Raw genomic sequence first — 27,432 nt, forward strand, 5'->3', positions numbered from 1 at the left:
TTGAACTTGCACGCAGACGAAATTTTAAATTAGTTGTATACATTTGTTCCATTCCCTTTTAAAATATGGTGTTAGTATCAATATCTCGTTGTTAATTACCCCATGAGGCTAAGTAGCACGCTATTTTACAAGACCATGCGTACCATTTACGAATATGAAAACAGAAGTTATTTTCATGTAACATGTTAGGTGAATGACCTTGTATATACCGTTCGCTCTTCATTCTGCAAGGCACTCCTTGTGGCCGTGTCCCCATCGCACAAAATATATGGCTCCTCAGTCCGGCTCCATGGCTAAATGGTTAGCGTGCTGGCCTTTGGTCACAGGGGTCCCGGGTTCGATTCCCCTCAGGGTCGGGAATTTTAACCATAATTGGTTAATTTCGCTGGCGCGGGGGATCGGTGTATGTGTCGTCTTCATATTCATTTCATTCTAATCACGACGCGCAGGTCGCCTATGGGAGTCAAATTAAAAACCTGCATCTGGCGAGAGCCGAATTTGTCCTCGGACACTCTCGGCACTAAAAGCCATACGCCATTTTTTATGGCTCCTCAAGTAAGGCAGCCGACACACATCTTCCAGTCCCTCCATTAGCAAGTTGGGCTCATATACATTATTGTCAAAGATATATTTAATCTGCCTTCATGGCTTTCATCATATCGTCACTTATATAAACTCATACTTAGCCTTTTAATACAGGGAGGAATTACACCAGCAGATGTCCAAAACAGGGCAATGATCAGATCCAAAATTCATAAATGGCAAGTTGATCAAGAGGAAAGACCAACGAAGAAGACTGGAACAACCTGGTCTGAAGAGAGAAGGGAAGTCCACATTAAAATAATGAAAGAAATTTGTTCACAGAGGTAGGCAAATGCACGCCTCAAAGTACTTTGTGTAGTCTTAATGGGTTTATTGGCATTTATAATAATAACGATAATAATAATGATAACGTAATAGTAATAATACCGTAATAATAATCACCATCATCACCATTTCGTGTGGTTATGTCTAGCCTGGTGCAGCGCTCGTAAGGCAGGCCCTCCGATGAAGGTGGATGGCATCTGCCATGTATAGGAAACTGCGTGTTGATGTGGTGTGTGCTACTTTTGTATGTTGCACGGATGTTTGGGACAGCCCAAATACCTAGTCCCAGAAATAAGGGAATTAATCGTTTAAGATTTGAATCCCTCGAGTCGGCCAGGAAGTGAACCTAGTGCCTCTATATAACCAAAGACAAAGGCGCTAACCAATCACCCACGGCGTCGGAATTACAATGGTAAGAGCTGGACAAGATATTCGGTTCCTTCACGTCCTTGACAACGGGCAGCCATCAGTTCTCTGACAAACTTTTACAGAGTTTAGCTTACTTTCCGTGCTTGTAAATTGTCTATAATTACTGTCTTCACAATGGTTAAGGCGATGAAAATCCTACCTGAATATTTATTAGGTCTATACAGTGCAGATGCTGACACAAAACGTTTTCTTTTATTGAAATAAAAACACCAAAGCCCGTACTGGCAGAGAAATTGATTTAATGTACGGTAAAGATTATCTTTGTAATTAATATTTTTAGGAATCGTTCTGGAAACATCTAGAAGGATTTCCTTCCGGTCTCAGGACACAGGAAGGACCGAGACGAATGGTAAACCTGGGAAGAACCACATAGATGGAAACAGATGTTTACAGTTTAAACCTGGCGAGTTGTTGATACCACATAAAAGCAAGTGGGTTGGAAATTCCCGTGTTACGTTAGTGAGTGAGTGATAAGTGTCATAAACATCCTGTCCATTCCCGAAGCATTTAAAAAAAGGGAGCAGTCAGAGTTGGCACTCGCCCTGGCGTTGGTAATATCTAGTCTAATATCTTCTGAACTTCGATTATGAACAACTCGGCGACCCGTCCGTCTGTGGTCGATGGCATATTTCCATGCAAAAAATTAAGGCCCATGCAGGTACGATGATTCAGGTTGGTAATGAAATGTCTCATAGCCGATCCCTCTCCAGTGACAACATCCTTTCCCCTCCTGCAATCTTCTAAATTCTATTGTGAAATAACGGTGACAGCTGTCAAAGCGAAAGAGTAAAACTGTTGCCATTGCGACAGGTAAGCGTATAGGAGATACTGTCGGGCTCCATGGCTAAATGGTTAGCGTGCTGGCCTTTGGTCACAGAGGTCCCGGGTTCGATTCCCGGCAGGGTCGGGAATTTTAACCATCATTGGTTAATTTCACTGGCACTGGGGCTGGGTTTATGTGTCGTCTTCATCATTTCACCCTCATCACGACACGCAGGTCACCTACAGGTGTCAAATCGAAAGACCTGCACCTGGCGAGCCGAACATGTCCTCGGACACTCCCGGCACTAAAAGCCATACGCCTTTTCATTTTTCATAAGAGATACTATCTAACAAGCACTGTTCGATTTAAAAAAAAAGCATTGAGGGAGTAATTCTGCAGTAAATACGAATAAATAATAATAATAATAATAATAATAATAATGATAAATCAAATAGTCTAGTAAATGAAACGTATCTACTCCCTGCGACTGCTACAAATTATGGGCTCTATTCCTTTCCTAGCCACCACCTATTCATCTCTCGTACCTGAACCGGATCCGGTTTTTCTCAGGGGAATTTATGTATTTATTCGCCCGCATCGTCGAGTATGCATTCTCGTTTAGTAGCCTCTTCTAACTCTCCTTGCAATTTCAACACGACGCCCTTCCAGTTTTCTGGAGTCACTTCCATAATGCCTTCAACGGTAAGATTTTCAACCTTACTGAGTGTAAAAAGTTTGTTCTGCCATGTTACATAACTTCTGGCTTGACCTCATATCATTTCTATTGGACTGGAGCGGCAATAATACAGTTGAATCTCAATGATTTAATAGCCCTCCTTTCTTGCCAGTTCATCCACGCAGTACGTGGGTCTAGGATTGTGCTCCCGTATAAGGTTCAGAAAGACTCCCTTCGTCACACAACTGTCACATGTGATGTTGGGCGAGCGATTCCAACAGCTGTGGCTTCGATCTTGAAGTTGTTATGCCTTGCTTACCTGCACTGTGTGGTAAGGAGGGTTGTCTGTTACTGTAGCGCTGTATTCAGGAATGTTGGGCAGCAATTGCTCGTGAAGCCATTTTAGAAACATGCTGTGGTCCGTGTCTTCATGATAAATCGTCACTTCCTCGCTTTCTGTGAGTAAGTTCAACATAGCTCTCTGTTGCCATAGAATTCATCACTCCGCTCACTTCCTAATAGCCACAGCTGATGGTGTAAATGAAAATCCTGATTTTCAGTATCAGTAAAAACATATTATTTTTAAAAAACGCGTTGGCTAAGTATACGACACGTCCGCAAGTTTTAGGCGGGACAACGTTTGCGTACCGAGTGTAATAAAATAAAACGAATATATCGATTGTAACAGATTCAACCCTAAGTCACGGAATCACTTGAATGAAATGCAATGTTCGCTCACAGTCGCCGTATCGCTGCGGGCGTACTAGCCAAGTTAGCATGTCACAGGATGGCGGAGTGGATCACGTCATGCCAGCATCGGATGTACTATTATCGTATTTTTAGGTGCATATCTTTTGAACGGATGGAGATACGTTGATGATTTTTCACCAGCATATTTGGCTTGGTGAGGTCTTATCTATATTCTACATTTCAATTATGTATACCTAGGTATATAGTAGGAAAAAGGCATAGGTCTCCACGGTCACTTTGTAGCCTCAAGATCAAAATTTCACTCGGAATTAGTTACACAGTATTTTCACAAGTAATATTTTAGCATATCCTGTGGAGTGTATGTACATTCAGATTTAAAAGATACCTAAAACAAATTAAACATCAGCTAGGAACAGTAAGTGAAACGGTGCTGAGTTTGCGCTTGGACAGCGGGTCGCAAGCGTCGTGTTATCCCGTGCCTGCGGAGTAATCCACTTAACGTGCCTGCTTCGAACGAGTGGGACATCGACATAAGGAAAGTAGGTACGAAGCGACATGAGAACAATGATGTGTGGTTTGCAGTCACAGAGCAGTAGACTGTTAAAATGAGTTCTGTTTTCGTTGCATAGTGTTTCGGTACATACACCCCTACGCCTGAAGACGTTTCACGTCCAAACGTAAGTACTGGATTGTGTATAATGAGTTAAAACTTCGAATTTTCCGTTAAAGAAATGAGCGCAGGTCTTGAGATGGTGGAATGGAAGATAGAACAACGTGATGATCTGATAAATGCCAGGTTAGTAATAATGAAAAGCATAAAAATGTAAACAGACTCTGGGATAGGTTTAAAGCAATTGCTGAGGAATGTGAAAACAGGTATGTATATTTAAAAAGTGCTAAAGATTGATAAAGATCCGCTACCTTATAACAGAGAAGTAAAAAGGCTAAGAAGGAGGTGCAGGTTTTCAGATTGGAAAGAAATAGAGTTAGAAATTGTTGTGGAAGTAACGAGTTATTGAAGGAACTTACTAGGAAATTTAATATAGCGAAGAAGTCAGCTAAGGATAACATGATGGTAAGCATAATTGAGAGTCATACAAAAAATAGATAGGTATGTATAGGTACTTTGAGGCAGAAACAGGTTCAGGTTATTTGAGGCAGAAACAGGTTCCAGGGAGGGAATTTCAGGAATCAGTAATGAAAAAGGGGAATGGGTTTTGGGGGATATACAGAAGGCAGAAGAATTCAGCCAGCAGTATGTAAAGGTTGTTGGTTTTCAAAATTTATGTCCAGATGGAGGAAGTGACTAATAAAAGCGAAGTGTTGAAATTTACGTACGATAATAAAGACATTAACAATAAGATTCCAAAGTTGAAAATTATAAAAACAGCTGAAATCGGTAAGATTTCTTGGGATATACTAAAGACAATGGGTTGGGATATTGTACCATATCTGAAGTGTTTATTTGATTACTGTTTGCATGAAGGAGCTATGTCAAATTAATTGACAGTTGTTATAGAAGCCCCTGTGTACACCAGGTGTATGCATAAGTCTATTCCGCTTTCACGAAGATATGGCGCTAGCAAACAGTACGCAGTGTGAAATTTGACACATACGTCAGCTTGTTCGTCTGATATTAACCTACCAGCACACACAAGTTGAGTGCGTCAAACACTGGCGTCTGTGTTGTATCGTTCAGTGATCATGTCGACGTTTGTGCCTGGAAAAGAACATTTGTGGCACTCATTGCTCTTCTTACTTAAACAAAAGGAAAAGGCTGTGGAAAGTCATCGTTTGCTGGCAGAAACACATGGTGAATACGCTCGATCCATTAGAACATACGATACATGGTTTCGATAGTTTAAACGTGGTAGAACACAAAAGTGCGAAGACGAGCAATCGTAGGCGTTACTGGAAGAGGACCAAAATCAAACTCAACAGCAATTGGCACAAGCGTTAAATGTGGCACAAGAAACAATCAGCAGACTAAAAATGGAGAAGATCAATAACCTCGGTAAATTGATCCCACAGGATTTAAATGAATGGCAAAAGAAAATAGCAAAGTCCCTTTGAAATGCTGCTTCAGCGCCACGTAAGAAAATAATTTCTGTACCGAATTGTGACTAGTGACGGAAAATGGATTTATTTTGAAAACCTAAACACAATCGTGGCTGTCACCCGACAAAGCCGGTCTTTCAACACCGAGGCCAAATCGCTTCGGTAGGAAGACCATGCTTTGTGTCTGGTGGGAATTTCGTAATTTGATAAAAGTAATCGTTCCTCGGCACGAAGACATTATCTGAAAATCCCTAAAGTGTAAGAACTCACCGAAAAATAGAGTTTCATTTACCCCAGAAACTCCTTGTAAACCATGATTGTGGTATTTCCTTTTGAGCTATGAACTGTACATGTGAGAAACAGTCTTGTCTCACATCGAAAGAAAATAAACGTTTCTTCATTTTTAAAGGAGATTCCTAATGAAACATTTTCATTTTTTGAGATATAAGCATTCCCATAAAAAGAATTCAACTCAGCTTTTCACTTCCTTTCACCCCCGTTAAGTGTCCGGCTCCATGGCTAAATGGTTAGCGCTGGCCTTTTGTCATGGGGGTCCCGGGTTCGATTCCCGGCAGGCTCGGGAATTTTAACCATAATTGGTTAATTCCCCTGGTACGGGGACTGAGTGTATGTGTCGTCTTCATCATCAGTTTAGTCTCATCAACACGCAGGTCGCCTACGGGAGTCAATTCGGAAGACCTTCACCTGGCGAGTCGAAGTCCTCGGACACATCCCGGCACTAAAAACCACACGCCATATCGTTACCTCCGTTAAGTGCCTTTTCCGAAAACAAAGGACTTCCCCAAAACTAAGTTTCTTGTCTGTAACATGTGAAATTTTTGACATGTACCGTAAAACTTCACCCGCTTTTTCAATTCTTTTCAGCCCCTTACGTGGATTTTCCATAAATAAAAAATATCTGTTTCATTATTTTTAAAGGAGATTCCAAATACTAGTTTTCACGTCTGCACGTCTTTAACACCTTCAGTTTTTCATCTCATAAAAATAATTCAACTTCTTCACTTCTTTCCGCTCCTCTGTAACATCTTCATTTTTACAGATATATGTATCCTCATGAAATGAAGTAAATTCCCTTCTCACCGCCCCCGCCCCCAAGTTGATTTCTCCCTCAAAATGCGTGTTTCTTGATTTTTAAAGGAGATTCCAAATACTAAACTTCACGTCTGTAACATCTTTAGTTTTCGAGATATAAGTATCCTCATAAGAAGAATTGAAGTCCTTTTTCACCCCACTCCCCGCCCGTTAAGTTCATTATCCCCCAAAAAAGCGTATTCTCTAATTTTAAAGGAGCTTCCAAATACCAATTATCACGACTGTAACATATTCAGTTTTTGAGATATATGTTTCATAAAAATAATTCAACTCCTTTTCCAACCTCCCACCCTAAATTGATTTTCCCCCCACAAAATTCGTGATTCTTTATTTTAAAAAGATATTCCAAATACCAATTTTCACGTCTGTAACATCTTTAGATATTTTAAATATACTGTAAGAACCCTCATACAAATAATTCCATTAATTTTGTAATTCTTTCACCCCCTTAAGTTGATTTTCTGAAAATCAAAGAATACGTGTTTATTTTTTTAAAGGAGGTTCTAAATACCAAATTTTACGTCTGCAATTTCTTTAGTTTTCTAGATTCAAGATTCAAGATACCCGTCTCCCTTAGTCTCGAAAATCATAGATTAGGGAGAGGGTATTGTTTATTGTAATCGTTTCATAATTTCATAATTTGTGATACATGCGGTATACAAAATTAGAATGAGTAACTTAAATAACTATTGTGAATAGTGTTAATAATTGTTACATGCAATGAATGTTCATATAAAGCAGGTGCATAGAAATTGAACAGAGAAAGAATACTATAACTGACTATTGGAGTTCCATTCATATATAGTATTATGGCAGAAAAAAAAAACCACAACATCTATTTATAGTGATATCTTTTCAGATTATCAATGATAATATTGCCTTTGCAGGCTGTTAAGAAAAGAGAGAAAAGGGAAATTATTGTTCTACAATACATAAAACTATTAGAACTAATGTAACGAGGTAGTTCCTTGCTAACCCTTAAGCCTATGTACCTAATGGCTCTAGACTTCAACGGAGTTATATTGTCTAGGTTGCCTTAGGCACAATTCGGTTCCTGGCTGACATGTATCACATCCTTTCCTTCCTTCAATTTCCTGCTCCACCTTCCCCTAATAATGTTAAATAATTTTGCAATTCTATCCGGGTGTCTTTAGTTTTCTAGATATAACCATTCTCCTACAAAGAATTTAGCTCAATTTTAAATTATTTCACCCCTCTTAATTGGATTTTCTGAAAAAAATACTTATTTCTTTATTTTTAATTTACACACACCCCCCGTTAAGGGGGTGAAAGAATTACAAAATTAATGGAATTATTTGTATGAGGGTTCTTACAGTATATTTAAAATATCTAAAGATGTTACAGACGTGAAAATTGGTATTTGGAATATCTTTTTAAAATAAAGAATCACGAATTTTGGGGGGAAAATCAATTTAGGGTGGGAGGTTGGAAAAGGAGTTGAATTATTTTTTATGAAACATATATCTCAAAAGCTGTTTCTTTTATTTTAAAAGAGATTAAAAATACCCATTTTCACAAACGTAACACGTTAAGTTTTTGAAATATTCTGTAGATATGCCCATTTCAAAAATTCACGCCCTTTTTCAGTTTCCCTTAAGTGGATTTTTTGAAAACAAATTGTGTATGTTTCTTTACTTTTACAGGCGATTCCAAGTACCAGTTTTCAAGTTTATAACGTGTTACTTGTCTGAGATGAATTGTACGCCTAGATATATTATTTTTAAACATTCACCCTGTTTGTCACTCCCGTTCACCACTATTCATTGGATTTTCCAGAAAAAAATCAGGGTTTCTTTATTTTTTAAGGAGATTTCAAATACCAGTTTTCGTGTCTGTAACATCTTCAGTTTTTGAGATATAAGTCCCTCATAAAAGGTATTCAACCACTGTTCCTCCTTTTTCCACCCCCTTAATGGGATTATCTGAAAACAAAAACATATGTGTTTCTTTGTTTTTAAAGGACATTCCAAATACCAATGTTTACATCTGTACACTTTTAATTGTTTGAGATATAGGTATCTTCATTTAAAAATTTCACCCCCCTATTTACCCCTTAGTGACGGAATACCCAAAAAGCCAATATTTTGAATAAACAAATAATGAATTTCCCTTGAAAATTACGTGTTTTATTACCAGACAATCCGGCAAAACTTATGCAAAAGTCTGGTAAAGAAAAGGGTGATCAATATATAGTAGAAAATTATAGGCCAGTCAGTTTGACATCTACTGCATGTACTGTGAGCTTTGAGAAAGCATTATTTATGATTATATTAGGCATGCTTGTGAAATTAATAACTGGTTCGATAGAAGGTAGTTCGGGTTTAGGAAAGGTTATTCCGCTGAAGATCAACTTGTAGAATTCGTGCAAGGTATAACAGATATCTTAAATTCAAGTGGCCAAATGGATTGTATGGTGATTGTGTGGTGTGTTGTGTGTGGATGAAGAGATAAGAGATATGTATTGAGTCGGACACAAACACCCGGTCTCCAAGCTACAGGGTTTAGTCACATGCAATTAAAATCCTCGGCCTTAAATCGAACCCGTGACCCTCTGAACTGAAGGTTATTACGCTGACATCAGTTACGACTTGGACTTATTTTAATGTTTATTGATAAATGCTCTCCGTCTTGATTCCACTAAGAAGCCAAAATGGTGTGGACCTACCAAGGTACCTTTGGAGTCGTCTCATCAGACTAAGGACTAAACAACACCGGGCGAGTTAGCACGAGGCTGTTAGCTTGCATCCGGGAGATAGTGGGTTCGAATCCCACACTCGGCAGCCCTGAATATGGTTTTCCGTGGTTTCCCATTTCACACTAGGTAAATGCTGGGGCTGTACCTTAATTAAGGCCACGACCGCTTCCTTCCAACTCCTAGGCCTTTCCTATCCCATCGTCGCTATGAGACCTATCAGTGTCGGTGCGACGTAAAGCAACTAGCAAAAAGAAAAAAAAAGGACTAAACATAGCTGCTGTAACTACTTTCTGTACAAATGGGGTTGGATTAGCTTACCAGTGTGTGAATGCAGTTTACAAGAACACACGACTGAACGTCTCATCCAACGTTGGTCTCTTCATTAATACTCTGGATTTCCTGATGACTTGTTCTGTCTCTCTCTAAATTTAATACAGTGTAATTTTGTCTTGTTTTAGTGTTATTTAGTTCGTAATCACCATACGACCAAATAAATATTTTGCACAATTTCAGAAAAGCTGAAAGACGAGAATGCGCTTTCGTCATTACAAGCAACAAATCATGGTACCCTTCATTGCGTATATCACTGTTCTAGTGATAGGACTGGCTTCTGGAACTAACAATTTTTGTCCTGCAGATGGAGGATCAACGTATATATTCACCGTGAAGTTGAACATTAACCGAACTGGCCATCGTATTGTTTCAGTAAGTATAGCTATACATCAACTTAAATTTGAATTAGTGTCTATCACAATGATACACTTAGGAACTAGTATCTATTGTCAGTGTGTAATCAGTTACAAACTTTTTCAAAACAACCGAGTACCAAAACACACAAATTCCAAGATGTGCTACAGTAAGGGTTGGGTTGTTTACCTGGATGAGTTTTAAATCACTCTTTCTGAGTGAATAAATGTTTACGCAATCCACATAATTTAAAATGCAGGTATAAGATGGTTCATATTCGTGAACTAAAATAAATGTTCAAAATAACTCAAAAGTTGAAACTTGTCCGTGAAAAACATGAACAGGTCCATTGTTAGCGCCAGCTTGAAATGCATGCCGTTTCCTAATTTACACCTCTGTCTCCAAGAGCTGGGCTTATCCGGTAACTTTACACAGATCGTAAGCGACAGGGGGTTGTAAAACGCACTGACGCCTTAGACCCGAGCGGATATCGGTACACAATTAAGACTGGCGCTAACAGTGGACCTATTTGTATCATTCACTGTTGACGTTGTCAACAGTCAGGCGATTACACCAGTTATTAATGGACCAGTATAACACATTTGCGATGGCTTTTCTCGTTCGGACATTAACCTATAGTCATGTACCTCTGACCAATTAAATATGTTACATCGACAAATATATTGCCAAAATTTCCGTATTCTATATTTCTTAATTCACGGAGTTTGGATATTTTTCTTGCCAGTGTATTTTAAAGACAACTCGAAGCCTACCTAGCCGCGAATACCATACACGTAGCACTCCTAACAGTAACCTTCCTCCCACCGGGGAAGAAGTTCACCATGGGAGGCTACAAATTACACAGAAGCGACAAGGCTAATGGAGTCGGAGGGTTGGCCGTTCTGGTAAGGAAAGACATTAAACATATGGAACTAGACTTACCAGAGCTGGTCAAACGGGAGGTATGCGGAATTGCCATGCCAGTGCGAGGAACATTCATTAATGTCATAACGGCATACTCCAGACCAAAAAGCCTAAACACACAAGAATCGAAGCGGTACTAACGATAAATCGAAATACGATTCTGGGAGGAGCCCTTAACTCGAAACACGCCATCTGGGGCTGCCTGAGACCTAACTCAGCAGCCACAAGGCTGTGCAATCACATGCTATCCCAGACCTCTCCGCAGTGTTCGTATGGACTGAGGGTATTTTATGCTGTTGATAGTGATTCGTCCATCGGATTGAGAGGTCTTGTTTGAACAGACCCCTTGCTGTTATTCAACAGGGGTAGGCTATGTGCAGACACCTGGTTTCACTCTCTCCCTACCTCATAATGCCATCATTCGACATCTAGATGCGCTGGTCATCCACCAACGCCGACGTCAAACATAAAAACCCGCACTAGGTGAGCCGAACATGTCCTCGAACATTCCTGGCACTAGAAGTCATACCATAAATAAATAAATAAAATAAATAAATAAATAAATAAATAAATAAATAAATAAATAAATAAATAAATAAATAAATAAATAAATAAATAAATAAATAAATAAATATTAAATATAAATTAGAATATTATATTGATATTTAGAAGTATTTAATGTTTCTTTCTTTTGTAATTTGAATTTTCATTTATGAGAATAGCACTTCACATTGTTCAAAGTAGATGCATTCTGGACAAAATCCCCTTTCGTCTGTTAATTGAATTTTCATCTACCGACCAACGTATATGACTTATACTTTGGCCCCCTGTTTGCTCTAATTTTAATATGTTCATAATGATATTACTTCTCCATCCACAGGTTAATATGGAGCATGAAACTCCCTTCCGTATCGAGAACAACAATGAAACTGGTTTGTACATAACGCACAGTAGTACTACTTGCGGCAAGAAAGAGCGAATAGAGCTTTCAACAACTGCAGTAAGTAAGTACAGAATATGCCGCCCCTGGTGGTGTAGTCAGTTAGTTGTTCTTTTGTTCCTAATATAACTCAGACGGATCCCGGCTGAAGCCGGTGGCATTTTATCATCATTCAGTTGTACTATTTTTGTATTGCTTGGAGGTATGTCCTGACATGGGATATTACTTCTCTTCCTACAGGTTAATATGCAGCATGAAAATCCCATTCGTCCTTCTGTATCTTCTCCATTTTAATACACGTGTTTTCGTTATGTTGATACAGATTTTCAACGAAGCTGGAGAAGGGTTCATGTATTAATTTTAATATAAGATACCGAATCCCGGTCCGAATGCGGTTCAGTTAGGACATACGGCAAAGCCGTTTATCGTAGATTGCAAGTTCTTCAACGCACGTGAGTTCAACATGACGGGTCTCCTCCATACATACCACATTCAACTCATTAACACCTTAATCATACGTTCCCAGATAAGCTGAAAACAAGAGGAGATCTTGTTGTATGGCCATCTCTTTCCCCAGACATGATTCCACTTGAGGGCACGCGTACGTGAATTATTTTGAAAAATTTGAATTTTTTATTTTCGTGTATAACAAATCCTTGGAGTTCTCTCTTTCAGAATATATATAGTTTACATATATTAGCAAGCATATATTGTCCTAAATGTTGTTTTTAAAAATGTCTGCACTAACTAGCCAAGCCCCTTTAAATGTCAAATATTTGAAAGTGCATAACTTTTCCACCAGTAAAGATATCGGAAAGTGGTAAGTAGTATTTTATCGATTGGCTGCTGTGCGTAAGAACTGATTGATCTTAGACCTGCCAGCTGCAAAGTGTTAGGTTCTAAACAGAAGCCAGTAGCATGCAAGACATTCTCTATTTGTAAAGATCCAGCATTTGCCTGGTGTGAAAATGGTAAACCACAGAAAACCACCTCCAGGGCTTATTACAACTGTACTATGGCTTAGCTATAAGGAGAAACCAGGGCAATTTGGAAATTATGAGAAAATCTGTGTGGGCTAGTTTACTTCACAAAGCATCAGCTGATTACCACCCACAACACGTGTTATGTCCTCCAGGTACAGACTCCTGGTGTGGGTACCAGAGAGCAAAGGCTGAGGGTAAAGATTATTCTCATAAACATTCATTACCTTATGCTGTTATTGAAGCCATAAGACCTATTTATATAGATCTTAGTGCCAAAAATCTCTTCGAAAAATATTTATATGGATGAACACAGAACCGTAATGAGGGTTTTCATCATTTCATTTGGGAACGTGTGCCAAAATGCAGATTTGTAGGTCTTCGGCTTCAATGCAGGTGCTGCATCCAGATGTAAGGTACTGGAATCATTAGGAGTGTCTCCAGGGGAAGATATGGCCTCAGCATTAGCTGCAATTGATCGCCATAGGGTAATTGATGCTGAGAGGGCCGTATTTGAAAGCTCTAAAGAAGCCTGAACAAAGAGAAGGAATATGAAAAATCAGCAGATTGATGAATGTGTCCTTAATCATGAGGAATATGGAGCTGGAATGCATTGAAACTAGACGGGTTGGTCACAAACTTAAATTTTTACTTTAATTGGCTCTCCTGAAAAATTGTATTCTTTAGAATATTTATTTTACTATCTCAGTGACCGTTAATGATAGACCACTGAAATTTGGCACACAGTTTCAGTGTACAATTATCTGAAAAGTAGACTACAATAATGAATATAGCTCTTTATTTATAAAGCATGGGCCATAAAATATTCAACAAAATTTATGAAAATATTAATAACAATTTCAGAAATGTTCCCACAAAAGAACTATTTTACCAAATATCATGATTGTAGTCTACTTTGTAGCTACATGCTGTGGGTAACACATTTAAAAATATCATTCATATCACACGAGTAGTTTCTGAGTTTACCCATCCGACAGCTAGGAATGATTTTGCAGAATTAAAAAACAATGTAAGAAATAAACTCTCATAAAAATTAACAATTAATATAAACCAATAACTAATAATATAAAAACAATCTACAATGTTCATTCACTGCACATAATAATTTTTGTTCACCTAGAACAAGTGTATCTGGCCAAATTATTATGGCAATATAGTGATTTTTCACTATTTTACTATGGTCTTCAGAGACACGTGCCCTTGATTGCTTTTTGTTGGATCACGTGAGCAGTCTTGTATACTACACGCATGTTGAGAATGAAGAGGAGCTGCTAGCAAGAATCCTCTTTCCGGTGAAATTACTAGAAGACCGCCAGAGTTGTCGACTGTGTACGCCAGAACTTACCGCGGCGTGGTAACGCCTGCATCGCGGCTGGCATTCGCCATTTGGAATAGCTGTCGTAAATGGCTTCGTATCGTGTGTACGTACAGTATATGTAGTGCAGGTAGCCCAGTGTTGTTCAGAGTCGTAATAGTCTTCTTTTATTTACCCTTCAGTGAACTCAAAGGGGTTTCTCAACACCTGATTGCTATCCATCAGTTTGGATGGTACCGCATGTGCAATTTATTCTGTAAACATGTGTGCCTCACATATACCAACAATGCTACTTAGTTATGGAATAACTAGAACGGAGTCTACCACTGAGCTTTTCCTTGTAGTGATGCCTTGTGGAGGAAGTAGGCTGCGTTTGTTAACATCGACCAACCACCACAGACGATGCCTGCACGTTGGTCGAACCGCCATGATGATAAGCCAGTAACTATACTCCTCGACTATCACCCAGTTTCAAAAGAGTGATTTCAAGCGATACTTGCTATACCGCGTGGCCGTCTGATGGAAGTGATGAATGCAGGTGCTGTGAAAACAATGACATTTACAGAGGATGACATTCTGGCATTACGCTAGTGGAGTATTCCTCACGATTTGCCTCCTTTGCCGAATGGTTAGCGTTGCGGATACCCATTTTGAATGTAGCCGGCCTGGGATTATACTTGTGTCTGGTTAATTTCTGGCTAGTACATTAAGTGTTCGTGTTCGCGTTCGCCGTAATACTACACATCTCTTCATTTAAATATACCACACCATATGACCAACTGCCACTGAAACACAACAGTGAATATATACCTCCACATAAATTTGGCATCTGGACGTAAAACAAGGCCAAATTAATCTGCAATGCTGACATCAAGCAATTATGAAAAGGCTTCGAAAGAAAAAGGAATCCTCACGCAATGAAACTTCAAAGAGATCTGCAATGTTCTAAGTCCTTTTGTCAGGAACTGATAAGATTTCTGAGGATATACTAAAGGCTGTTTGCAGATAATGTTATTCTCTACAGAGTAATACATAAGGTACAAAATTGTGACCAACTGCAAAATGACCTCGATAATGTTGTGAGATGGACAGTAGGCAATTGCATGATGATAAACGGAGCTGAAAGTCAGGTTGTGCTTTTCAGAAATATTAAAAGTCCCCTCAGACTTAATTACTGCGTTGATGGGGTGAATGTTCCTTTTCGGGCTCATTGTAAGTACCTAGGTGTTAATATAAGGAAAGATCTTCATTGTGGTGATCACATAAATATGATTGTTAATGAAGCGTACAGATCTCTGCAAATGGTTATGAAGGTAAATAGGGGTTTGTAGCAAGGATATAAAGGAGAGGGCATGTAAGTCTCTGGTAAGACCCCAACTAGAATATGGGGCCAGTGTATGGGGCCCTCACCAGAATCTGTCTGTATGCAAGTGATGTACGCGTACGGCGTAGAGTTGGTGAGCGACCTGTTCCAGAAAGCATTCGCCCACGAAACGCAGGCCCCACCCCAGGCTGCGTGGTGTGTGAGGCCATCAGTTACAACTCGCGGTCACATTTGGTGTTTCTGCACAGTAACGTAACCAGTGCCTGCTACATTGCACAGGTTGTTGTCCTCGTGCTACTGCCATTTCTTAGACAGGAAGGTGATGTGCGTTTTCAACAGGACAATGTACGTCCACATACAGCTGTTTCGACGCAACGTACTCTACATGGTGTACAACACCTGCAAGATCACCGAATCTTTCTCCAGTTGAGCACGTATGGTATACCTAGTACATGATGAAGCGGGAACTTACGCGTTCTTCAGAGCCTGAAAGAACTATTGGCGAATCGCAACAAAAGGTGCTAGATGCTTGAGACAATCTATCGCAGAATATCATTCGGCACCTTTATGATAGTTGGCACGCGCGAATTCACGCCTGCATTTCCGCCAGAGGGGGTTACACTGCGTATTGGTGCGACTGTTTGGCACATTCCACTGTGAGATGTTGGTCAAAATTTATAATCATATACTCCTGCAATGATGAGCTACATATCGCATAGCTTGTGAATAAAATGGCTTTGTCCCTGAGGATGTTGTATGTTTTTCCCAGCAGAGTAGGTTTAGACAGTTTATTATTATTATTATTATTATTATTATTATTATTATTATTATTATTATTATTATTATTATTACTATTATTATTATTCTTGCTAGCCGACAGAAAAAGCAACCAAGCAAGACACTAATAAAAGTAGCTACGGTAAATTTCTAAACTTCAATTGAACCCATCCTAATTAAAACATGTTAACTGTAAGTTCTAGTAAGAGATAAATTACTAGAGAGATGCTTCCCTCACTAGGACTACACTAACGTTACGGAATGATAAAGTAAGAACGATCGTTTCTAATAATATAACTATAATACAACAATTCTAAACTGCGTTCAGTCGTATCCTAAGAAAAATTGATTAACCGTTACAACAGAAATATTCTGTAGTTAGAACTAAATCATTATTAGAATGTTCTCTCTTTTTATTCCTATAATTTAACAGAAATTGAAACTGACTTTAAATGCTGAATGATCGATAGTGCAAAGTTTAAACTATGCTGAAAATTAAACTACCAACTATAACAAAAAATAAGTTATAGTAATGCAGCAATCAGCTGATTATTATTTTTGTTGTGTTGACTGCACTCTACCCTTTATCTCGACCGAAGTAAAAATGCAGTATTGAATACTTAGAGCGGCAATAATTGATAACAATGCAAGGACTCTATTAACTCTTTTTCCAGTGAAATACTGCACATATTGTTAAAATTATGTCCTTAAACAACATTTGCAAGGTATCATGTTATATAAATAATGGCACTGATACCTTCGTGATACGTCGTACCTGTGAATTGATATTGGAAATTCCTTGTCTATTGCCTGTTCAAATGTAAACTGTGGAAGTTACAACTCCTTGTAATACCCTGATTTTTTAGCATTATACAAAAAACCTTCCGATTTTTAAGTAGAAATGTTAATATTATGTCTTTTTTACCTCAACACAAAATCGAAACACAATAAAAATCTAACCTACAACACGTAATATATTGAACGCCTGCAGAATTACTAAACTGAAAATTTGAATAAACATCAATAATCTTAATTACTGCTACGATGGCGAATAAAAAATTAAGTTACACTTCCAAGTTATGGCCATTTCTGAAACCACCTACACATAGGCAACACGGCTATGACAACATATAATATAAGTTCACTTTTCCACATAGTCCTCAAAAGACTGTAAACAGTTCTCGGAATGGTCAACCAACGTTTCGATTCCGGATGCGTAGAAATCACCTCCAACGCTGTGTAACCACATGGAGACAGATTCCACCGAGATCCTTGGCGAACACATGATAATCGCATGGACTGTATGGAGGATGTTGTCACTCCCACTTAAATCGCTGCAGCAGTTCAGATGTTTTGCGGGACGTGTGAGGCTTTGCGTTATGGTGAAATTTTCCATGCAATAATCACGTGGTCTATGAGCTGAAAAGGATGAGGAGGTGAAAGCAGCTCTCTCCAGGGCTGAGGGTGATTTCTAAACATCCGGAATAAAAAAATAGGTTGACCGTTCCGAGAAATATTTAGTCTCTTCGGTACTATGTGGAAAAGTGAACCTACATTGTAAGTTGCCATAGCCAGGTTATCTATGTGTAGGTGGTTTCAAAAAAGGCCATAGCTTGGAATTGTAACTTAGTTTTCGACTCGCCCTCGTAGTAATCACTAAACACCAAAATTTATGAAACTAAATGTATCATACAAAGAAAAATTAACTATTTTTCAGTAAGTATTAACTATGTTATCTGGCGACATCTGCCGCGTATGGGAAATTGCTTGTCATTGTGGTATATGATAGTGTCGTGTGTCGAGTTGTGGGCTGGACAAACAAACAATGTGCGATTGAATGCTGCCTGGGAGATTGATTACCTCGGATCGAGTAGGGGTATTTCAGTCGCCTTTATAAAGAATACTGCAATGTGTTCGAAACGTCGGAAAACTGTACGGAAAATACAGAAAACAACAACACGTTTCAACCTGGAAACATAACTAAATAATTCTACACACTGTGGAAGTTTCCTTTGTGAAAGTAAAGATGTCCACCCGTAGAGAATTCAAGTTCAATACAGGATTCAATTGAAACATTTCCTAGACATCAATAGTAATCTGTAAATTCATGTGGAATAATGAGATTTACCTAACACATTCAAGGAAATGAAGTCATTTCTTTCAGTCTAAAACCTCGACGACATGGTGGACCATTATGTACTGCTCTAGCTATCGTATGGTTTGCAGATTTGGACACTGAAGGAGCATACAGTTAAGTAGCTGAAAGCCTTGGAAATAAGGTTGCGTGGGATACTCCCAAGAATATTCCTTTTGCGAAATATGTTTACAATGAACCAGCTCAGCGAGGAGCCAACAATAAATCAGAACTACTGGCGACTGTCAAATGCAGAAAGGTCATCTACCACGGACATGCATTCTTGGAGAAAGATGTAAAATCATGAAGATTGTTTGGAAAGACAAATTTAAAGGTCATACAGGAAGAGTGAGAAGGTAAATCTTGACACTGTACCAGGTATGTCATGTTACAGAAGACTAATTGCAGTAAACGCCAGCGTCCAGCAGAGTGTCCATGGCATGAAGAAGAAGAAATCAATTACTAATGGGTTCAGCCATTCCACTTCTCTCGGGATTTCGCAGGATATTATTTGACTAGCTTGACTTTAAATGTAAACAACGGAGAACTGGGACTTCATTTATGCCCCCTATCTGACCCTGTGTATGGAGATATTCTTCAGTTATGATCCAGATCTCCCAGATTTCTAAGCTACTTCAATAGTACATCTCTAGGCTTTTCTTGGCCATAAATCGTCTTCAAAATAGCGTTGTGAATTCCAATCGAGGGCCATAATTTCCACCACTTAATCCCGTTTCTGCAAATTACACCTCAATTAATTATGTTTCTGGAAGTTTTTGATCGTTTACTTTTCTGACCTCTTCATTGGATATGATTTCAAGCGATATTCGACATTTGCTTCACGCAACTGTTAACATTTGGAATAGGTGGTTGATGAAATGGATGACTTTACATGTCTCACATGCAGGAAACAAAATCGCTCTTACATTGATATTGATGTTTCGCCTTATTTCAGATATAGTCCAATGATAGCTCCATTACCTGTTTGACGTCGTCTTGAGTACTTCAATTCCTTATGAACTTACTCTCCAGGCTACATTCTGTTTCAACCAACTCATAAGCACAGCCTCAATAGAAGATTTCAGCCTGATTGTCTATCTCTTGGCGATGTTGATGCAGCATCAGCTTCTTGCACCAAAATTGTCAGTTGTATTCCACATTTCAAATACCTTGCACACCATATACAAAGGCTAGGTCTCTTGATCTGTTTTGACGTCCACATTGTGTTCCTTTTACCACTTTTCTAAAAGTGTTTTCAAGGGCAAGTAGAAGCAGACTGAGTGGAAGTATATATCTTCGTATAATTCCATTTCAGTTTGGTTACCACAAAACGTAGTAATGGTCTACTTTAGAATATTAAAGGTACACATATTTTCTTTATTTATAAAGCATTGCCTTACATATTTTATGCCATATTCTTATTAGATTTGTTGGGGTGAGTGTTTTGAAGGGCACATACACGCGATTTCGATTCCGTCTCGGTCCAGTGATGTTCCAAGTATCTCAAATATTCCAGATTCGTTTCGATAAAATTACATCACCTGAACGAACTCCTGCGGGACATCATTATGGGAACTCATCGTCTCCTAAAGGCGTAAAAGTAGTTAGTGGTACGTAATTCATGGCTTAATAGGTTTGCTTTAATTTGAGACGGAATGCTGATAGTCCATGTTATATGTCTGATTTGAAAGCTGTGGGAGAACGTTTTTATTATTTCTTTCAAATAGGGCGCCTGAACTAATGCTCAAAATTGTTTTCTCATATCCGTTTTACAGAGATTCTTATGAAGCAGGAAATATTTGTCCAGAATGCATTTCAAGGAAGGCAATGAACAGGGCTAGGTGTTCACGTACCAAAACAAAGGCTAAGGTTTAACTGACATTCGAAGTGCCGGTGACGTGGAGTGGAGGAGGGGCGTGTGACACACTAACGTCTATCATCATCATAGATTGTTTCCATTCTTTACTTGCAAAGGGTAAGGTAGGGCTAATGTGCGTTTCGTCGATGTATTGTCTATAGTCCAGTCCCGTCATCATGCACTTGAAGGTTCCGGGGTACAAAACCGTTAGCCCTGATAATGAAGTAGCTAGTCACGTGTGATCTGGAAGTGTGCTGCAGAAATGTCATACCATATTTACTTGAATTTATGGGCTTTATATGAATTTTGTTTGTACTCTAGTATTGTATGATTGAATATCTGCATTTATGAAACGTATGGAGTTGGAGTGTAACAATTTATTTATGACTTTAGCTGGTATTTTCTGGCATAAGTGCATGAGTGAGAGAACATTACGGTTTTAATATAAATGATGGATTGGTGTGGTTACAGGTAACTTTCAAATATAACATGATTTCAATCCCTAAAAAGAAATATATCCCACATCTGAATTGTCCAGCAAAATTTCACAGTCTCCGATAACTGGTAACGGAGGGACCAATATACAACTCCAAATTCATAATTTTTACTAATAAGTGTCTACTCACTTCTTTGTTTAGTTTTCGAGCACCTGCGACCTAAGAGGCCCGATTATGAATTTTTTCCGGGCGTTGGATACTACAAGTTGCATACCTGGGGTCGTACCTGGGATGACGCCAGAGCAACCTGCCTAGAAGAGGGAGGACATCTTCTTGTTATCAACTCTGAAGAAGAAGCTGATGTTGTGAGAAAATTCTTTTCACGAAATCCATCCTTTAACAACGTCAACGATCCTCTCTACGGAGCCTACATAGGAGTCACTGACAGGGATGAAGAAGGAAAGTTCGTTACTGTAACAGGTAAGGAATTGTTTGTCATAAGTTCCTTCTTACCTTCTACAACTTTAAATTGGCGTGTAATTAGATTTTTGGTAACTCTCCAATTTCCAACCACGGTTAAATGAAGGTCACTGTAGCGTTAAAGTAGTAACCATACGGCCAGAAGTACAATTTAGAAATGGGTAGTCTGTCCTAAAACCATCGTAACTTTAAGACGGCTGTAAATAAATCACCCCCGTTATTCGAACACTACGCATTGTTGTTTCTCGCAGGGACTGTCAGTGCACGGATGAGTAGGCCTACTCATGCCTTGAAAGTTGTGGGAGAGCGTTTTTATTATTTCCTTCAAATAGGGCGCTTGAACTAATGCTCTTAATCGCTTTGATTTTGCTACCGTGTGAGTCATCAACCGAGAAAGACCTAGTTTATGAGGTAGCCACTTGAATATCCGCAGCAATGTAAGACATCTTATTCTTCTTGTGCCAAATCCCCACGGAAGATTGACGACCTTCATGGAATATTTTTTCCTATTTTGTGCTACCCGTATCAGAGTTGCGCATTGTGGATATTGGGTTACTTTCGTCGCCAAAGATAATGTCCCTATTTCCTTTCAACCGTTCTATTATTAGTTATATCAGACTCAAAATATCATTTCGGAAAATGGGACCGAAATAAGCTGTTTTCCTGCTTTGTTTTCGAGGGTTAAACCTTCACATTTCACGGTACGACTGAGTGCGGCGTGGTTGGTGACGTGATATTTCCATTGCATCTTAGACGCTTGCAGTAGGTTCAATGGTGAAGCGTTTAGCGTCCATCCTTCAACACCGTAAAACAGGACTGGTAACACAACGTGTATCTAATCGATCACCACGGTTGCACAAAAGATGTTTTACTTCCAAAAACACACGTCTTGCCCTGATGATTCTGGTTTTCATTTGTACTGTATGTTCAGATCCCATTCTTGTGTTAGCTATCATCTTATGAACTTCAAATAAGACACCCTTGAAACCGAATGAGTTATCTGCCCTGTTTGACCACGTAGCTGTGAGCGTGCTCACAGGAACTGGTATATTTGAACCTTACTGTCGTCAGCCCTCAAGATGGTTTTATATATCCATTTTCATACTTGGCAAATGCTGGGACTGTACCATAATTTACGCCACGATTCTTTCCTTCGCATTTCTAGCCCTGGCCTGTCCTGTCGTCACTATAAAACTTGTCTGTGTCCGTATGACGTAACCAGTAGAAAAATACCACTCATTGATACTTCCTTCCAGGGTAATAACAGCATTGACGATTGTCTGGTTCTGCTTACCGCAAGTTCCTTTAGAATACATATAGTTCCAACCTTATAACTAATCAAACTTCTCGGCATAAGGAATCGCTACAGGTATTGTAACTGTTATCAGTATTTCTAGTTCAGGACGTATCTCATACAAGAGTATGAAACTGTGCCATGCGTGTAAACATGATAACGAACATAATTTTTCTAAGCATTCACTATTACCTTCATGTTCTTAGATATCGTGGATTAGAAGTTTAAATATTGGTCCTAAACAACATACTTATAACATTTCAGACCTGAAGCTTCTGAAGAACTTCTACAGTTTTATCCCAGAAGTTCAGTCAGGTGACCACCTTAATTAAATTGTTTTGCAATTTAATTATCCCACTGACTTCATATTTCTGATTGCTGAATCCTATTATGTTTCTGACTGAAACACTAAGTTTCAAAATGTTAACGTAGGATCGTCTTTATCCGCTTTATAATACTGCTAGGGGATAACATAATCAGTCGTGAGCTAATTCTCTGAAGAATTATTTTCTTCACATTCCTGATATTATCTACAATCTGTCGTTAGTTCAGAATATTTCATACCTACATTATGCCATCGGTCAAGACAACATGAACATTTTCTGGTTGGCTGTGTGGATATCGCGGACATGTTTGTTCTTGACTGAAACCTGGTAAAAGAGAACGCAAATCAGCAAGAATATATTTGCTTCTTCTCCCGTAAAGCATTACAAACGTATGCAGATAATGTTCCAGCATAGGACGGAACTAGAAACTGACGAGTTAACGTCACTTAAATTATGCACCAATTGTCCCACCATACCGGTTCTATCAGCGTTACGAAAACGGGGGTAAATTCGAAGGAGTATAGCGCCGTTCGTTCACATTCGATACCGACAGAATAAACTGAGCTATACGCATATATAGCTTCACAGTCATATAGAACAAACTATTTTCTTCGAGTTTATATGTGTGTGCGTGACGTCGCCACAAATTTAGACTATGAATATCGTTAGTCGGAAATATTTAACCGTTGTAACTTCTAAATTCTAAAACTTAAAGAAAGGAGTAAGGGCGTAAGGTAAAGGTTACATGATTATTTTTATTGAAAAATTATTTTTCATAAATTTTAATTTGCATTCCGGAGATGGTGGTTTTGAAACCCAACGTCGGTAGCCCTGAAGGTGATTTACCGCGGTTTCCCATTTTCAAACAAGGCAAATGTTGGTCTTAATTCAGGCCACGGCCGTTTCTTTCCCAATATTGGTCCTTTCCTATTTTTGCGTAGCCGAAAATCTTCAGTGTGTTAGTGTGACGTTAAACCCTAGCAAAGGATGAAAAATCCACTTTTCTGAAAACATCATCAAAGTTATCTGTTGAACTGAATAAAAGGCTTCCCTATAAAAATCAATATCAACAAACAAAGGACTAAATGGGTATGAAGAAAAATCCGGCCAAGTCGGACGGAGAGCACATGCACGGACTCTGTTAACGTTGGATGGCCACTGCACTCGGCGCGATACTTGAAACATTAGCACTAAAGAATTGAAATGTATAGTTCCAAGGTTCCTTAATTTATGACAGAATGTTAACACTTGCGTAGTAGTCTGAATTGAAATCCTGTTATTTTTTATCCGGCATACGCAAACCTTTGTTGATCTGTCGGCTGATCATAGGTCTTCTGTTCTGAAAATACGCTAAAGAATTCGATCCTGGCTGAGACTGAATACGATTACTCTTTGTCATTGGCTTCTGGCACGTTAAGAGAACTCGTGGTGGGCATAATTTCCACAACCCCAGAGTATCCCGAAATTGTAGCCACAATGGAATGTTAAAGAATACATACATTCATACATACATAACGCACATACATACATACATACATACATACATACATACATACATACATACATACATACATACATACATATACACATACATACATACTGTACCCATCATGGGTAATTTAGGGCAACTATTACATAATTCGGTTTCAAAAACAGATGTATAGATGGAATTGTTGGATGAGAACCTCCAGAAGTCACTCACCAGGCTTGAAGTCTCGTGCTCCCTAATTTCATTGCGCCACCGGCTGAACTTATAAAGCATACGGGCAATGAAATGTTCGAAAAAGAAAATAGGCACTACATAAAATATGACGAAAGTAGGATTCTCTATAATGTGAGAGGAATACACTAATAATATTAAATGGGAAGAATCTTCGTTGAAATATTATTTGATAAATATTTTATTATACTGATAAAATCACACGAGATGGTGCCATACTACAACATATAAACAAAGAAACAATCAAGAGTGATGCAAAAATTATATATATATAGTATGCCTTAACGTCCTTTTAGTTCATTCACAGTTGTAGTTGGTCCTTGGCATACCTCAAATCATTTGATTAATACACACTGATACGTGGATTTTTTTATCTATAACAGTGATACTAAATGGCATCTATCCTGTTGATCAATTAATTATCATTAATCAACATTAATTAACATTAGTCATGTATTTAATCACTAGTCATGTATTTAATCATCATTAGTCATGATTTGGAATGGATTTGTATCACAAGTATATTACACTGAACACATACGTGTATCCTGGGTTGACCTAACAAATTATATTCAAAGATAAACCAGCCAACGTTGGAATCAAACCCATCACCATAGAATACTTTGGGGAATAATAAAACACGTAAACACATTACATAGAAAAATATCAAACATATATCACACAATACATCTTGAAGATATGGCTTAATAAAGCCATAGTACAAAGTTAAATTCTTCGTTCCAACATGAGTCGAACCTAGATACTCCAGCTCCCGAGGTAAAAAATTTAAAACTCCTATCACGAGCTAATTTAATGCGTAAAAATGGGAAGGGGTTTATCCTTCGCAAAATCAGGAAACTATCCGCGTTACTCACAACGTATCATTAGAATGAGATTGAGAATGCATTGGCAAAATGAAAGGTATCCTGCAAGTAAACATTAAGCTTGTTGGGAACGACAAAATCTTCCTCAGACCCTACAAGTCCACACGTTGTATATCTGTCAATTATGACAATGGTTGTGTGTCCAGCTCTGTGGCTACAAAAACACATTGAACTCGTCATTTCTTTATTTCTTTCTTTCTTTCTTTCTTTCTTTCTTTCTTTCTTTCTTTCTTTCTTTCTTTCTTTCTTTTATACATCATCTCGGCTTGTTCTCGAGTACGCGTTCATTTGAGAGCCATTACTTCTTATTATTCATTATTTGGCTATATATTCAGCCTAATATATCACAACAGCCATAATTATTATAATATTTTATCATTCCAACATCTCAAACATGTCACAAGCTACACCTTCCCATATCATACCACAGCATCTCAAATCCGTTCTATTAATTTACAGAGAAGACTCCATTCTTACAGGTTATTTAATTCTTCTCGCATATCTATATAATTCACATAATACCTCGGTTTGGGACATCTTCAATGATCATCTATTATCATACATGATTTATAAAAACCTGAATCACCTTGAAGCAAACATATAGTTTATATTCAAACTACTATGAAAATATTTACCAGATAGTAACATTACGAAGAAGTTATAAATTTAGCTAATCGCTATTCTTATCAAAATATGTGCTTCGTATACACTAAGAATTTATGGGATCTATATAATAATTCATGTAAATAAGCCTGCTGAATAACAATGATTATTCTTAAATCACTTGAAAATCCTAATTAAAATAATAAATAATCCTTTCCCAGTCACACGCGTATAGTGTTCCCTACATTTAATATGATTAATTATAACATTCTAATATTTACAATATAAAAATTGCTACTGGCATGCAAATCTCGTGGTTTAATATATTCAAATTATATGTACTTATCAAATGCTTGGTATGGTTTGCCGTCATCTCGAGGTACACCTTAAATTTTTACTCCGTCATGATGAGTGTTCTTCTCTCTGATAGTCCTGGGTTCCTCTTCATCCTACCACGAACGATGTCTCGAACTGTGGTCTTCTTAGTTGAGTCTCTGGACGTTCCCTGTAGAAATGACTGCAGGCACATAGGCGCGATTCTTGTAGGCTCCAGATCTCGGGGTTCAACGACCACTCACGAACATACAGGCAAAATGGGAAATCAGTTAGTAAACACTGTTAATGTACTTTCAAAGGAATCTACTGGTGATAAGATCCACTAATAACTTTAAATAGATTAATGTAAATAGTGGCAATTTTGTAGAAATCACTGTTCATTTCCCCATTAATCACACAGTCTATCACCACGAGTGTCCATGGAGTATGCAAACGTTAATTTTTTCAGGAATAGTTCCTTAATATTACTGAACGTCACTCACTCTTAAAATGCTTTAGATCGTTCACTATTAATTACTGAACGTAATTAGCTGTCCTACTACCTCTAAACAACTTGACGCGTTTGCCCTATCACTGATGATTGCATCATGAGCCGCAACTGACTGTCGTTAATATTTAAAATATAAAAAATTGAGATAAGACTTCTATTCATCAATACTGTACATTCGCGGCTGTGAGCTTGCATCCGGGAGATCGTGGGTTAGAATCCCACTGTCGGCAGCTCTGAAGATGGTTTTCCGTGGTTTCCCATTTTCACACCAGGTAAATGCTGGGGCTGTACCTTAATTAAGGCCACGGCCACTTCCTTCCAACTCCTAGGCCTTTCCTTTCCCATCGTCGCCATAAGACCTATCTGTGTCGGTGCGACGTAAAGCCCGTAGCAAAAAAAAATACTGTACATTATCTTGTACCACACGGCTTATTTCGCGATATTTTACATTGCACTGATGTGTTTTTCTTCCTTGACACAACGCTTCATACACTGATATCCAAGTTCACTCCTAACATGTGAGTACTGCGGCTACACAAATGACAATGGGATACTGTATCTAGGTCCCG

At 38.5% G+C, this 27,432-nt stretch overlaps 1 protein-coding gene across 2 annotated transcripts in view; it reads left to right on the forward strand.

Moving 5' to 3' along the window:
• Nucleotides 1–27,432, forward strand: part of LOC136878962 (hemolymph lipopolysaccharide-binding protein) — a 68,839-nt gene that overhangs the window by 30,706 nt on the left and 10,701 nt on the right. For both annotated transcript variants that reach the window (XM_067152619.2, XM_067152611.2), the window contains exons 2-4: nucleotides 9,847–10,038; nucleotides 11,825–11,948; nucleotides 20,932–21,210. In XM_067152619.2, the coding sequence (XP_067008720.2) occupies nucleotides 9,865–10,038; nucleotides 11,825–11,948; nucleotides 20,932–21,210 (577 nt within the window). In that variant the 5' untranslated portion in view covers nucleotides 9,847–9,864. The remainder of the gene's footprint in view (nucleotides 1–9,846; nucleotides 10,039–11,824; nucleotides 11,949–20,931; nucleotides 21,211–27,432) is intronic.

Source organism: Anabrus simplex, chromosome 1, assembly GCF_040414725.1.
Source record: "Anabrus simplex isolate iqAnaSimp1 chromosome 1, ASM4041472v1, whole genome shotgun sequence".
Taxonomy (NCBI): Eukaryota; Metazoa; Arthropoda; class Insecta; order Orthoptera; family Tettigoniidae; genus Anabrus; species Anabrus simplex.